The sequence below is a fragment of the Pollachius pollachius genome, assembly GCF_949987615.1.
Source record: "Pollachius pollachius genome assembly, chromosome: 9".
Lineage (NCBI taxonomy): Eukaryota > Metazoa > Chordata > Actinopteri > Gadiformes > Gadidae > Pollachius > Pollachius pollachius.
The window spans coordinates 16575650-16588019 of NC_136942.1; the positions used below are offsets into that span (position 1 = coordinate 16575650).

The 12370-nt window shown below is 41.5% G+C and overlaps 1 protein-coding gene across 2 annotated transcripts; it reads right to left on the minus strand.

Moving 5' to 3' along the window:
• Positions 1-5375: 5375 nt before the first annotated feature.
• On the minus strand, positions 5376-12081 carry LOC307080822 (uncharacterized protein). Of its 2 annotated transcripts, none has more exons than XM_079743745.1 (9): positions 11926-12081; positions 11689-11772; positions 11306-11379; positions 10768-10891; positions 8653-8852; positions 7244-7522; positions 6974-7141; positions 6514-6801; positions 5376-6286 (listed from the first exon to the last, which is right to left on the minus strand). In XM_079743745.1, the coding sequence occupies exons 1-9, from the start codon at positions 11985-11987 to the stop codon at positions 6249-6251; spliced, it is 1317 nt and encodes a 438-aa protein (XP_079599871.1). In that variant the 5' UTR covers positions 11988-12081; the 3' UTR covers positions 5376-6248. The 2 variants fall into 2 exon arrangements, with proteins under 2 accessions (XP_079599871.1, XP_079599872.1); XM_079743746.1 differs by having other exon boundaries at positions 6505-6801.
• Between the last annotated feature and the right edge of the window lie 289 nt (positions 12082-12370).

Genomic DNA, 12370 nt, shown 5'->3' on the forward strand with positions numbered 1-12370 from the left:
CTCTCTCTCTCTCTCTCTCTCTCTCTCTCTCTCGTGTTTGGTTGAACTCTTGCCAGCAGTAATAGGTCTTCCCTCCACAGACAACAGTGCTCCATCTCACGCAGCTTTTGTCCTAGTTACAGGCTATTTTTATGGGAAATAATTAGACACATAACTGATTTAAATACAGCAAAGCCATGCTCTTTTGTCTCCAATTATTAAAGGCTGGATACACAATGGCAAAGGTGTAAGGTACGTGAAGTTGAACTGTGTGTTCACCCTTTCCTGCCTTAGCACTCGTTAATGAGAGGCGGAGCACACAGTTATTCTTCTTACTTATTCTAATATTTCATGTGTCAATTTGGGAAAAGCCTTTGGTTGGTGGGCTGTGTTGTGTGTGACCATCCCAGCTCGTGCGGGTGAGAATTTTCAATCAATTCTAAGATTGGCACTATGTAAACATTTAGCCGAAGGATCAGTCTCAATAAATATTTATCCTCAGCCAGTGGGAGGGAAGGGATCAGCAATACTTTTGCTAGTAGTTTATGCAGTTGCTAACAAAGCTCTACTTGGTTGCCACCTTGAGGCCATTACAGAGACATCAGTCAAGGTGCATACATGTGTGGTTGGGTTTCACAGACTGCAGAATAAAGAGAAAAATAACATGGTGCGGGTAATTGTTATGGCCATTGATTGAACTTGGTTGATAATAATCAAGGTTGGTGGAGTCGGTTCAATCTTCCATTCCAGTGTTTTTTTAATTTGACTTGATTCACTCACACACAATTACAAGTCTCCATGTGCATGTGTGCATCTCTGCCCTCGCTTTTGTGCACTAATCTAAGAAAATGACAGAAATCCCAACCTACAATCACACAAAAAGAAACATGGCCACTCTCCTATGTGTGTATCTCCATTGAGCATTAAGTAAAAGACTGCAAAATAATTATACAAATAGAACGACGAGGTTCCAGCTAAAAACTGAAACGGCTTCTCTTTCTTTCTCCCTTTGTTTCTTCCTGTTCTTCCTTCTCATCAAGCGCTTGGATTTAACAATTCCACATTCCCCCCCAACGGACCGCTTCTGCGGAGAGCCTAACCCGTTTCTCCTAATTTCCCCACACCCATAATAGAAAAGACTTGTGTTAAAGAGCATCATTAGTGCCAGGACATTTTTTTTTGTTTTCTTATTCTCAGCAGAAAGGAGAAGTGTTATCTGTGTCGGACAAACTTAACCCAATTAAGATCTGGTGGGGCAGAGGGGCTTGGCTCGCAACCTAGCAGGGACCCAGTGCTGAGGAGCCTTAGAGCGCTCAGCCAACCAGCTAGTCCCAAAGCCAATTCCTATGCCAGCCTGCCAGCCAGCCTGCCAGGCCCTCAGCCAACTCCTTAGACAGTCAGCCAGCCAACCAGCCTAGCAGACCAAGCAGCCACGCCCAAAGGCAACTCCTTATCCAGCCATTCAATCGGATGACATGTAAACAAAAAAGTGTATCTATATAGTGAAAGGAGGCAAAATTAACAACAGAAGTGCAAACATAAGAGCATTTAAATATGCGTGGACCCCGTACTTCTACAGTGGGGCAAAAAAGTATTTAGTCAGCCACCAATTGTGCAAGTTCTCCCACTTAAAAAGATGAGAGAGGCCTGTAATTTTCATCATAGGTATACCTCAGCTACGAGAGACAAAATGAAAAAAAAAAATCTAGAAAATCACTGTCTGATTTTTAAAGAATTTATTTGCAAATTATGGTGGAAAATAAGTATTTGGTCAATAACAAAAGGTCATCTCAATACTTTGTTACATGCCCTTTGTGGGCAATGACAGAGGTCAAACGTTTTCTGTAAGTCTTTACAAGGTTTTCACACACTGCTGCTGGTATTTTGGCCCATTCCTCCATGCAGATCTCCTCTAGAGCAGTGATGTTTTTGGGCCTTCGCTGGGCAACACGGACTTTCAACTCCCTCCAAAGATTTTCTATGGGGTTGAGATCTGGAGACTGGCTAGGCCACTCCAGGACCTTGACATGCTTCTTACGAAGCCACTCCTTCAATGCCCGGGCGGTGTGTTTGGGGTCATTGTCATGCTGAAATACCCAGCCACGTTTCATCTTCAGTGCCCTTGCTGATGGAAGGAGGTTTTCACTCAAAATCTCACGATACATGGCCCCATTCATTCTTTCCGTCACACGGATCAGACGTCCTGGTCCCTTGGCAGAAAAACAGCCCCAAAGCATGATGTTTCCACCCCCATGCTTCACTGTAGGTATGGTGTTCTTTGGATGCAACTCAGCATTCTTTCACCTCCAAACACGACGAGTTGAGTTTTTACCAAAAAGTTATATTTTGGTTTCATCTGACCATATGACGTTCTCCCAATCCTGTTCTGGATCATCCAAATGCTCTCTAGCAAACTTCAAACGGGCCCGGACATGCACTGGCTTTAGCAGGGGAACACGTCTGGCACTGCAGGATTTGAGTCCCTTGCGGCGTAGTGTGTTAGTGATGGTAGCCTTTGTTACTTTGGTCCCAGCTCTCTGGAGGTCATTCACTAGGTCCCCCCCGTGTGGTTCTGGGATTTTTGTTCACCGTTCTTGTGATCATTTTGACCCCACAGGGTGAGATCTTGCGTGGAGCCCCAGATCGAGGGAGATTATCAGTGGTCTTGTATGTATTCCATTTCCTAATAATTGCTCCCACAGTTGATTTCTTCACACCAAGCTGCTTACCTATTGCAGATTCAGACTTCCCAGCCTGGTGCAGGTCTACAATTGTGTTTCTGGTGTCCTTTGACAGCTCTTTGGTCTTGGCCATAGTGGAGTTTGGAGTGTGACTGTTTGAGGTTGTGGACAGGTGTCTTTTATACTGATAAGGCGTTCAAACAGGTGCCATTAATACAGGAAACGAGTGGAGGACAGAGGAGCCTCTTAAAGAAGAAGTTACAGGTCTGTGACAGCCAGAAATCTCACTGGTTTGTAGGTGACCAAATACTTATTTTCCACCATAATTTGCAAATAAATTGTTAAAAAATCAGACAATGTGATTTTCTGCATTATTTCTTTTCATTTTGTCTCTCATAGCTGAGGTTTACCTATGATGAAAATTACAGGCCTCTCTCTTCTTTTTAAGTGGGAGAACTTGCACAATTGGTGGCTGACTAAATACTTTTTTGCCCCACTGTAATTGGAAAGTCCAACACAGTGTCATTGTCTTCCCATTGGCTATTTAAAGGAGTCTCGTACTGTATAAATAATTTAAAGATAACAAACACATCCAAACCCCTTAGCTTATTCAGCATTATATGTGCATGTCTGTATGCTACAATGTGTGAGACATGTTTATCGGTTCCATATAAAATGACATTGAGTATGCATATGTGTTTTAAAACCAGCCAACCAATCAGCTAGAAAGCTAGTCAACACGTCATCCAATCAGCTAGTCAGCCAGTAACCCAGCCTCCTCATCAGCCGGTCCCCCAGTCAGCCAGGCTGCCAGAAGCTTTGGAGCCAGCCTAACTCGTCTGCTAGGCGAGCAAGAGACAGCCATGTAACCACATTAAAACTGCTGATCCTGCTAGCTGCAGGGAGCTCATCCCTCTGTTAGTCAACCTATTGGCCGGCCATCCCGGCCCTTACCCAACCTCACAGCAAGACAGCCAGCGTCTCATCCAACCTCTTTGAGCATAGTTAATGCAGCAAAACTTATTTGAGTGCAAGCAATATGTAACCCTGCCTGCTTTGACAGCAGTTATGCATAAGTCAATAATACCATTTAGCATGGCAGTGGATGTGCTATTGAATGGTTGGTTTTATGGTTTGCTTTTGCTTTTGACTGAACATGGCCATCAGTAATGTTAACAATACAGAGAGTATGTCTAGATCTCATCCAAACATGGCCTGCTGCATCACATACTGAAACATGCTCATTTAGGTCTAATTTGTGTAGCAGTTAACCTTTTGGCTGCCTAACATTACATTTCACTACAAATTGGAAATTTGTATTTTTGCCATGTGTTACTTGGCACATACATATTTACCTGTCTTTATGAAACCAAACTAAATACCTTGTCATTTGCCATTGTTAATGAGACAGGTACACTAATCGAAGTAATTATATCGCCAATATATATATTTTACTTACACACACACACACACACACACACAGACACACACACACACCTCCCCCATGAACCATACAAGTGAGATACATAGGCCTACTCGGTCAGCCAAATATGTTGGTAATTAGTCTTGTTATTGGAAGGTGTTATCGCAACAATTAACACCCTAATGTGTGTATGTACGTGGGTGATTAAGTGAGGGAAGAGTGTGTGTGTGTGTGTGTGTGTGTGTAGGTTGTTGGCAGAATTAACATAATGCCACACGCGTGCGTGCGCACACACACACACACACACACACACACACACACACACACACACACACACACACAGCAAGGGTCTCAGGTAACATTGCAACAGTTTTCCATTACACCGGTTCCTGTGAATTCTGACACAAAGGCACCCGGAATAGCCAAAGTGATTGATATCCAGCAGTGTAGGATGAGATGATGTACGGTGGCAGGGAGGTAACTTGAAGAAAAAGAAACACGAAAAGAGTGCCCGTCTGGGGAGGACTAGGTTAGAGGGGAAAAAATATCGCTAAATAGAACAGGTGAACGTGAGAAGAAAAGTTAGGAAGCACATAAAAAACACTTTTGAACTTTGCACAGTACCAGAGGCGTGCGCCTCCACAGACGACATCGACGCCTCATATGGCGCAAGATAGGAGCGCAACCAACAAGCGTGTTTACACACGTGCACTCCAATCAGACAGTGTGGAGGCTGGTGTAATGAGGTGGAGATGGCTGTCCATTATTTCTTCCGAGTTGATGGGATTCTCACAGCAGTCCGTGCACGGCTGGAAAGAGGATGGCAGAGGCGTGAACCGAAAAACAGAAGACCTGATGCATCTTGTGTTTGTTTGTAGAGACAGTTACTTTATCTTCTGAATGCACATGCACGCGCCACTTGGCTCTGGCCCGGCGTTCTGCTACCGTGTTATTTAGAAGAGAGGCGGTTCTCTATCGCCATCTAGCGAGTACACCATGTTTATTTTGTTTTCTCCAATTTCATTAGTCTATAAATATTTAATTAAAATAGGGTGTTAATAACAAGAGAAGATAGTCGGTTTAACTAAAATCTCTCAAAAAAAGTGCAGATAAGTGCTTGATCTATGAGAATACATGTCTAATTAACACTACTGTGTATGGCGTGCATTTAATGAAGACAGACATGAACATACGGCTGTGCCCGTGAGGGCTAACATGACACTTAATCTGCCTTGACAACCAATTTGTTGGATAAGAGGGGCATCTTAACTGATAATGCAGGCAAAACAAAATCCTGAGACCACTTTATTTCTGTACAGAATATACAACCAAGGTGGATTCCATCAACCAGATAAACAAAAACACTTATGCTCTTACAATAAAAACAAAAACACTCAAAATATGTTCTGTATGAAAATTAATATAATCAACAGCATTATACATTTGGAACATTCACGTTAGTGAATAAACGGTTAGTGAATTAACAACAAACAAAAGAGAATAAGATTCCTTCTGTATTATTTTCAGAGTGAAACATCCCCTTGCTGGTATGTAAACAAGGCAAATGGGAGACAGAAGGAAAGTGGTTTTAGGAAGCATTGGCAGCAATGCTACCAATGCAGCAATGCTGTTCATGTAACGGAGCTGTTCATGGAACCATGAACAGTTGCGCTACCAATGAGTGACTTGTTGTGTGGGTGAACTCCTCATGAGTGACAAATACACACATCAGTAGAACCAGTAAAAGGCTCTGAACTACTTATCTGGCAAAGAAAAAAAAATAATGGTGCATAATTAGCAATTTTGCACCAGTAAAATTAACATCTTCAAATATCCAAGTGCTTATTAAAATAACTGACACTGTTAAATTCATAAATAAAATGCTTCCCTCTTTCCAGGGTACCCATCCCTCACCTATGGTACTGGGAATATGATTAATGCTAAGTGATTGTGAGATACCTTTTGATAACACCTAGAGTCACCTTACTTTCTGGCTTTCATCTCTGTGAAAATTTCATAAAGTAAAAGGGAATTCTTTATACAATATTTCAGCCTTCTGGCAACTAGGCATGGATAGTTCATTCCACTAGAGGTCAGTATTTAGCTCTACAGAAATTTGAAATGATGAAACACTATTCTTGGAGGGCATGTGTGCTGAGCCTATTTCAGCGCCTGGGGCCACTGGATCTTATATTCGGTCCGCCTGAGCAAATAAAAAAAAGAAAAGGGGAAAAAGAAGACAGAGGTTAGATGAAAAAGGTAAGAATTGTGTCCAGTGTTCTCACTGTTAATGTTTAAAAATTAAGTATAAATTAATAATGTACGATAATTATATATGTAATATATTTCAAGCTACAAGTATCTTTTGAACATAGCAGATAAGACTAAATTATCTCATAAAAAATGTATGAGTATTTTTACATCAATAACCTGGTACAGGCATAAGCGGGGTGTGGGGGCGAAGGCTCTTCAGCGAGGGTGGGCCCCCTCTGGCCCCATGAGGACTGCCGCGGGGGCCCTGGTAGTATTGTGGAACATGGTTGTGTGGGGGCCCGTGGGGGCGAGGGCCATTATAGGGACTGTGTAAAGACGGTGGGCCCCGAGGAGGTGCGGGGCCAAGATGAGTCCCATGGGGGGGGCCGTGTGAAGGTCCGTGGGGCGGGCCCGTGGCCCGATGCAGTGATAACAGGGGAGGAGGCTTGGTTTTGGGATAGGAGCCTGAGGAGAGAGAGAAAGACTGTAAAAGTCACGCCATTCGTCTATGCAGAGTACTGCAGTCATGCATTAAAAAAATCGGCATTTTTCGATTATTATTGTTAATAATAACTAGTCACAGATGTAACTGGTAAGGAATGATGAATAGATACACGTGTATAAAGCGCAGTCCGACCTGACGGGGACAACAGAGGGCCGGGCTGCGGCTCCCCAGCGGGACCAGCCAGGGGCCCCCCAGGCCCGGGCAGGGTTAAAGGGGCGCTGGGCGGAGTAGGGAGCAGGGGAGGAGGTTTCCCCAGACCGGGAGGTAACATGTTGCCCCTCTTCCCGTCTGTGGTGGAAGCTGAACAGGAAACAAGAACATTTTAAAAAAATGAATTAAAAAAAAACATGGGCGTGGGCCCATGTGTGTGACCGTGTGAATATGGGGGTGCAGTCGGTCCACCTTGCATGTGGTCCTGGCGAGAGCGCAGGTACTGGGAGACAGTGGCCAGCTCCTCGGGGTACAGGTGCACACCCTCCGCCAGCAGCAGCAGGAGCTGGCGTGTGTCCGACGGCACGGCGTGCCGCTCCACCTTCTGGCGGTCCAGGAAGTCGCTGAGCAGCTGGGAGGCCCGTGCGGCCATGTCCGCCGGCTCCTTCGGGGGCCGCTCTTTGACGAGGCCCCGGTTGTACTCTGCAGCCACAAAGTCCATGGCTTGGTCCTTGGGCATGTTGCGGTGGACTAGAAGGGGGGGGGGATGATCAGCACAGTTACTTTGGACAGTTTTCGGGGATTCAAGGAGAGGTTTATTACATTTAGAAAATTTTAGAGAAAGAAAATTGTGATAGTTTGTGATTATGCTCATTTTATTGCATTTATTATTAGGCAGAGGAATATAACTAACTTATTTTTTCCGTAATATGTTACAAAGTATATATGTGGGTGTACGTTTTGTCGTAGCTATGAGCTCCTTTAAAAGAATGTGTGCTGTGAAAAATGATTTGTGCTTTTGTGGCATTTTAGTGTGCAGTATTATCTTAAGTAATTATTAAACAGGGTTTGTGGCCTTTTAGTTGATAGGCCTTTCATACAAAAGTTCAAAAGTCCTGCTTGATTTCTGCAGTTTTATGAGCCAATAGTAAAGAAGAACTATGGAATTTAACTAGGATGTGTTTTTTTATATACCTATTATCATAAGTTTACGATTAAGTTTTTATATTACAGGTGGAAATCTTTACATGCTGTGCTTAATCAAATCGTGTGAGATCTCTCCATTCATGTCCATGCTGTAAAATTACAACTGCACATCAAAATTAAGAGTATTAAGTAAGTATTCATTTTAGACTGGAGAGAAAAGACGTTATCATCAATCCTCCTCTACGTTATTTTGTGTTTCACTATTTAGTTTGGTCGATCAACACGAAATTAAACAAATTCACAATGACAATATGACCTACCCCTCTCGTGGTGTTTTAGGAAGCAATTAAGTGTTTTCAAAACACTTAAGAGACTTTTTGGGAACAACATTTGATTAAATGGGGTGTGTGAACCAAACTTTTGCAGTTTAACTTAAGAAAATGGAATGTTAGCGATATACCAATATTTTTTGAATTACATGTGAGATTTTTTTAACAGATATACAAGGAAACCCAGGGTTTAACTTCATTGTTGATGTCAAAAATAAGATCCATATCTGGATGTGATGAAGATCAGTTTTTGATGACGCCGTCTTAAATGTATTTCTTGATAAATTCAATTCACCTTACTTTTGACATGATGATGCAAGTATAGAGTCCTTTCCACGGCCATTTTATTTGTTTTGTAGGGGGTGAGGGAGAGGGGTTGGTGGCGGTGGGGAGTTAGGGACTTACTTTTGAGGGACTCTGAGAATATGATTACAGTGCAGGAGGAGAGAGCTACGTTTGTGTGCTCCACCAGAATACATAACGGGGAGCCGTCTGCCCGGATGTCCTGCAGAGCCCGGGTCAGGCCTGACTCCGCCTGAAGGTAGAGCATTTCCACTGACAGGCCACGCTCCTGCAAACACTCGCCTAGTGACTTTGGGTAATCCCTTTGGGAGGAAGAAAAACACTTTGTTAACTTACTCTTCATGTATATAGCTGGTGAGTGAACCGGCACAGGTGATGACCCAGGTCAGTTTAATATGACCAAGCAGGGGCGGAGGGATTCAGGAAAACCTCATGACAAGTTAAAACCGTGGACTTGTGATTTGGGATTAATCGTTGAATGAGTTCATATGCTTTAGAGCAAAATACATTTAAATTTTGCATTGAAAGCCACAGTAGTGGGGGGGGCTACTGTTTTGTCACATATTTACAAATAGTAAAGTAATATTTGTCACATATTTACATGATGCATACATACATACCAAATTTCAACACCAAGCATCATGGTTAAATAAAAAAAATTCAATGTTCGAGTTTAGAATAACCAATATTTCTTAATAGGGCTTATGTGGCAACAGGACCACAGTAATGATTGTGTTTGTAATGCGTTTGATATCCTGATTTATTTTGTATGAAATGGTACAATTTTTACTGACAGTTTGTACAATACAAAACCTTTTGCAAAACATGATTATACATTTTATAATCGCGCATTCAAAGGTTGTTTGGTAAAGTGACACGATAATGTGTGCAGCACTGATTTATCTTGGCAATAACTGGAGGTAAATGTTAAAGAATAGGTTGTGTCCACAATGTATTCATATATTTTCTGCAGCAATATTTGTTCTTCTGGTCTGCCCAGATTCACATTATGATATTCACAAGATCCTTAATGAATGAATTGTGCTATTTTGTGTGATATTCTCTTCAACTTCCGTATTTGTATAAGTTTACATTGACTGTTGCAATAGTTTATTATTGATGTGTAGATAATACTATTTTATTATTACCAATTTATTTAACACTTAGTTCACTTGAGGTTGCACAATGAAGTATGGAAATCTCATATCTCTTCTGAAATCCCCAGAGAAATTTATAGTTGCATGTTAACTTCCTCAATCATTACTTGCGCATTTATGTAGTGTGTTCACTTTTTTCATATGAAGCTTGGGTCGGCTGTTGGAGAAATGAATTCCCCAGAAAAAAGGGTAATGTAAGGCATATTTAACAATTATTCGTCAAAGGCGAATAATTGAATAGTGGGATTCACCTCAGGCTCCAACTATTTATGGAGCCTAAGGTGAATAATTGTTTTAGTATATACTACACGTGAACAATCCAAAAATAGACAAGATAACACTTTTTGCCGGGATTATATTTGTTTTTATTAGCGGTTTATTTGCTTTTGTTAGCGTGACGAGACGACACCTGCTCCCAATTACAAAAACAATATCCCGAATTTGAGTTCTCATGTATGGGATATTTCCCAATATCCGGAGATAGCGAACCATTCAAATTGTGCCATTTTAGGAGGTTCACGTGTAGCATAATATAGGATATCACACTGAAGTGATTGACAGTGGGAAAATATGAGCACATGAGATACTGCTGCCCTTTTGCAATCAACTCATTTAGCTTAATAATTTTTGTGACAGATATTCAGCCCCAAAGCGATTTGGCCGAACTTTGACCGAAAAGTTATATGGCAAATATTAATTGTGCGTGTTTATTTATTTATTTATTTGTTTAGGGTTAAGGCAGGTAAGTCTTTTTAAATGTCGTCCTCTGACCAACTTATGCCTATTTCAGGATCGGACAGTCAAGGTCGAAGTTGTCCAAGTTGACGCAGTTTTGGATGTTTCCGAGAACGCTGCATATTGCAGCTAGGTACGATGGAAGATGTCCAGCCGAGCATGTGAGTTGTAGCCGCAGATTATATATTTTAGATAGAAGTAGCGTTAGTTTAAGTCTCTACTGGTACTTTCTATGATAAATGAAAATCCAAAAGGAAGGCTCCTACAGGCAGCGGCCAACCTATATCCACAATGTTTCGTTAGAACTTGGTAGCTCACAACTTACATGCACTGATTGGTGATGGAGAGCACCACACAATCTGCTGGCTCTTTCTCATCCTGGACCTGCCTGTAGAACCTCTGGTACAAGGCCTTACGTCTGTCTGTGGGGCTGTATCCCTCAGTCTTTGCTGAAGGTGGGCAGAAGGAGAGAATGTAGTGGACAAATGTTTAGGTTTCGAAGACAAAGGATTTCATTGTCAATGGCAACGTAAGAAAATAGTAGAAGCCTGCTAGCCGCTAAATAATAAAAACAAGAGGCAAGTAAAGATAGATGTTTTCGGAAATGTACAGCAGGACAATTTACAATTTACCAACACCAGGGGTCTGTGACTTATTGTACCTAGACCATATATTGCATACAATTAACGACAGCTGACTATACACTCTTTATACTCAAAAGCATATAATAGTTACCAGTAGTAGAAAAATATAATAGCACTTCTAAATGCTTTGTTGGAGGGCTCAGCTTGAACAACCAATACTTGCCAAAAACCAATACATTTTCATACACAATTTAAATTGTCTTTTAAGTGAGTACTCACCATTTGGTGGTCGCTGATATCCTTCAAACTGCATGTTGCTACTGTACTTGTGCTGCTGTTCTAGTTCTTCATAACTTAAAAAAAAGGGGAAAAAAATGGCACCAAATAACATTAAGAAGCATGCCCTAATCTCATTAAGGTCACTACCACATTGGGCTGCGTAGGCAAATAATTCAACATGCCAAAACTCAAGGTGTGTAAATAGGTATGCATACCTACCGGAATATATAGTATATGAGAAGTTTAAAGATTTGATGGCTGATACTGTCAATTATCTCTAACGCTATGTGTGTCACACAATAACAGGTGCAAATGTAAATTGCTCATTCAAGTGGAAGAATAGTTTAGTAATATTGCTCAAATAAAACATTATTTACTCCCACCTTTTAAGTATATCCTTATGCTCCTCTGTTCGGTCCTCCCGTGTCGGGTAAGGCGCTGGTCTTCGAAACGATCGGTGTGTTTGACTAATAGAAAAACAAAGGACAAACATTTGCATTATCTTGTGACCTTACTGTTTGCGCGTATCACATTAACAGAGTATTTTAATTTCCCATTGTTTTGCAGAGCGTCGAGCTATCGTATTTAGCATGGTATCTCCTAATGCTAAATACACGAACCTTCCATTTGGTGTCGATTGTGGTCGCCTGCCAGTGCCAGAAGATTTCGCCCACGAAGACATGTTATCTCCAAATAACACAGAGGAGTATACAGTTTTCTTCTAATATAACATGTAGCCGTATTTCTTGACACAGCGAAATAAGTGTTATGCACCGTTCCTGTGGACGAGGTTAGTGATACGATTGGCTACATTAACAAGGTCCACTGGTATTGGTTACCGTATCTTCGGTCCTATTAACACCCGCCCACATACAAAATTCCTATGATTTTGATGCTCATAATGAAGCAACTGCCACATATTAAACTAAGATGAAGTGTCCATAATGCCATTAAAACCATTTGTCGATTCACACGTAGAAAAAAAAGAGCATTTCTGAACAAATTGAGAATCAAATCTTTATTAATTTGTTAAAATCCTCTTTTAGGATGACGTCTCTTTGCGTT

Bases quoted from the DNA above. Each gene is read 5' to 3' on its own strand.
- LOC307080822 (XM_079743745.1), bottom strand. From the start codon at position 11,987: ATGTCTTCGTGGGCGAAATCTTCTGGCACTGGCAGGCGACCACAATCG. The intron at 8,853-10,767 runs GTAAGTTGTGAG...TTCCTCCCAAAG, and splicing joins TCCATCACCAATCAGTGCAT to GGATTACCCAAAGTCACTAG. The intron at 6,802-6,973 runs GTCGGACTGCGC...CTCTCTCCTCAG, and splicing joins CCCTCTGTTGTCCCCGTCAG to GCTCCTATCCCAAAACCAAG.